The sequence below is a fragment of the Tupaia chinensis genome, unplaced genomic scaffold, assembly GCF_000334495.1.
Source record: "Tupaia chinensis unplaced genomic scaffold, TupChi_1.0 Scaffold000602_1, whole genome shotgun sequence".
Lineage (NCBI taxonomy): Eukaryota > Metazoa > Chordata > Mammalia > Scandentia > Tupaiidae > Tupaia > Tupaia belangeri.
The window spans coordinates 1325046-1327838 of NW_006160120.1; the positions used below are offsets into that span (position 1 = coordinate 1325046).

General features: G+C 51.6%; 1 protein-coding gene across 1 annotated transcript in view; it reads left to right on the top strand.

The window, feature by feature from the left end:
* The window catches only part of EYA2 (EYA transcriptional coactivator and phosphatase 2), a 160993-nt gene extending 158975 nt beyond the window's left edge, over window positions 1–2018 (top strand). The window contains exon 15 of the mRNA XM_006158553.3: window positions 1248–2018. Within this exon, the coding sequence (XP_006158615.1) occupies window positions 1248–1328 (81 nt within the window). The 3' untranslated portion in view covers window positions 1329–2018. The remainder of the gene's footprint in view (window positions 1–1247) is intronic.
* Window positions 2019–2793: the final 775 nt, after the last annotated feature.

Sequence of the window (2793 nt, forward strand, 5' to 3'; positions counted from 1 at the left end):
CTGGGCAAAAGTTGGGTGTTTTTTTTTTTTTTTTTAAATATCAAGTTAAAGGAGACCAGCAGGTGGTGTGGTGGTTAAGGCACTGGACACTCCCACGAGTCCCAGAACTGGAGGCTTGCTCTCTCTCTCTCTCTCTCTCTCTCTCTGTGTCTCCCTGGTCAAATTGAAAAAAGGATAATAATAAATGTTAAAACTAAAGAAATAATTCTTTATTAAAAAAAGAAAGAAAGAAAGAAAACTCGCTATCATGACAGTAACCCAGGGCAGGTGTCACCAGTATAAACAAGAGGACGGTAAAAACCAACGCTGGCAGAAAGCGCACTGATGTCACCACACTCCAGCTGGACAGCTCCCCAGGCGCCCTGGGGCCAGCTCTGCTCAGATGGGGACAAGCAACATTAGAGGTGGCTAAAGACGCACTAGCCCAGGGCCAGCAGGTGGACTGGTGGTGAAGGCATTGGACTCCCACACGGCCAACCGCAGTTTGAGTACTGGACCTTGTGGCTTGAGACACGCCAGACACGCATGCATGCGTGTGCCCAAAATCCCAGGAAGAGAATGGAGAGGAAGGGATTGCAGTGTGGCCATCCCCCCAGCAGGTGATTTCTCATGTTCCCTTTCTCCAGCAAGCTCATATGCCCTATAGGAAAAATTTCTCTAAACAAACAAACAAAAACAGAAATATAGCCCAAAATGTGCTGTCATTACTAATATTACAGTAACAAAAGTCAAGCTTGAGAGAATTTGACACACTAGCTCCCAGCTGACCTTGTTCTTGCAGTGGCGGCCTCAAGGTCAGTTATTTTCAAGGAAGAGCTGTCTTGTTGCACAATTTAATACCCTGTCTGTGCAGGCTAAGACCAGCCACGCTGGTACCACAGGAGGGGAGCCAGTGGAACAGTGAGCCCCCAGGCAGTCAGGGCCAGCCCAGGGCAGGCTCCGAGCACGCGGGAGTGGTCTGGCCAGGTTCAGATCTGCAGCCACCACAGGGGTCTCCGGAAAGTTGATGGAAAATACGTATTATGAATAAACAGGCACAGGTTAAAAATAATTTTTTTTTTGCACCAAAATAAACTCGTACTTTGGTTCCACCTATGTAACTTTCCCTTTGGTTGTGTCTCAGAGTGTGGGAAAGGTCTGAGACTCATACGGCTGACCCCTCAGGGGCCCTTGCAGCATGGGCGGGCCGCGGACACTGGGGGAGCAGGGGCAGGCCCTCAGCGTGCGGCTGCTGTTCTGTGTTCCAGCACAACATGCCTTTCTGGCGGATATCCTGCCACGCGGACCTGGAGGCACTGAGGCACGCCCTGGAGCTGGAGTATTTATAGCAGCGTCGCTGTGTCCCCCCGCCATCACGGCCACCAGGCGCCTCCTCACCTTCCCCACCTCCCCGCCGAGAACTCCAAAGACCCAGGCACTGGACACCAGGCGGCATCCCTACCCAGGAGGACGTGTCCAAAGACCATCTCAGAAACCATCCACCCAGTCCCAGGGGGTCCTGAGAAGCAGTGTGCCCGGCATCAGCCTCAGGACACTTGACTGTGGGGGGAGGGGCTGGCTCAGAGTCCAGACTTTCTTCAAGACTCAGAGAACAAAAGCTAGGCATTGCTGAGCGGGAGGACTGGCGATGAGCAGGGGACAGGTTCACTTCTTCTCTTCTTAATTTATGGCCTGATCTCATTACGCTGGTATTACGCTCTTGTACCTGCCGTCGGTGTCCTTGGGCGTTGGTGTGGTTCTTTGAACAGGCGTGCGGTGGTGCGCTCCAATTGAAGCACCAAGTTGTGCTTTAGGGGGACAATCATTCTTTGAACACTAGTGAGGGAGGCGGTTCGGGGCTCTCGAGAAGACTCTTGCTTATTTTTGTGTTGAAGACCCTGCCTGACGTCATGTGGACAGTGCACGTGCCTTATGCTGCCATCTTGATTTCTAGGAAGAGGGGGACGCTGGGAAGGAAGTGGTACTTTGTGATGGGTAAAAGGCATTAAATAAAACCACGTTTACATTTTGAAGTGGGGGAGGATGTCATTACTTACCACTCTCGAGGCTTCTAAATGTGTTGGTCTTTTTCAGACTGTTTGGTTACAGAAGAATAACATCCAACTCAAGTTAGCTTAAGCCAAAGAGAGAGCGAAATGGGGGGGAAATTGTCTCCATGAACTTTAGGTGGGATCTGTCTCCAGGCATAGCTAGATCCAGGTGGCCTTAATTCTCAAGCAGGCTCTCCCATGTTGTGGCAAGATGGCTCCATGAGTCTCTCAGCATCATACAAGCACTCTTTCACAGCCATCTGGGCAAGAGCCCAGAGACGGCACTTAATAAGTATTGGGTGGATAGGTAGATGGATGGGTGGCTAGAGGTGTAGATAGACGGGTGGTAGGTAGATGGATAGGTGGGCAAATGGATGGGTGGGTGGACGGATAGGTAGGTGGGCAGATGGGAGGGTGGCTGGGTAGATGGGTAGATAATGGGTGGTGGGTGGATGGACGGGTGGGTGAATAGATGGTTGGGTAGGCAGATGGGTAGGTGAATGGATGGATGGGTGGATGGGTAGATAGATGGGTGGTGGTTAGATGGATAGGTGGGCAGATGGATGGGTAGATAGATGGGTGGTGGTTAGATGGATAGGTGGGCAGATGGATGGGTAGACAGGTGGGTGGTGGTTAGATGGATAGGTGGGCAGATGGATGGGTAGACAGGTGGTTGGGTGGGTGGATGGATGAGTGGATAATGGATGGTGGAGAGTGGAGGGCCGAAACTCCATGGCCCCAGACCGCTTGCCTTTACTCTTTC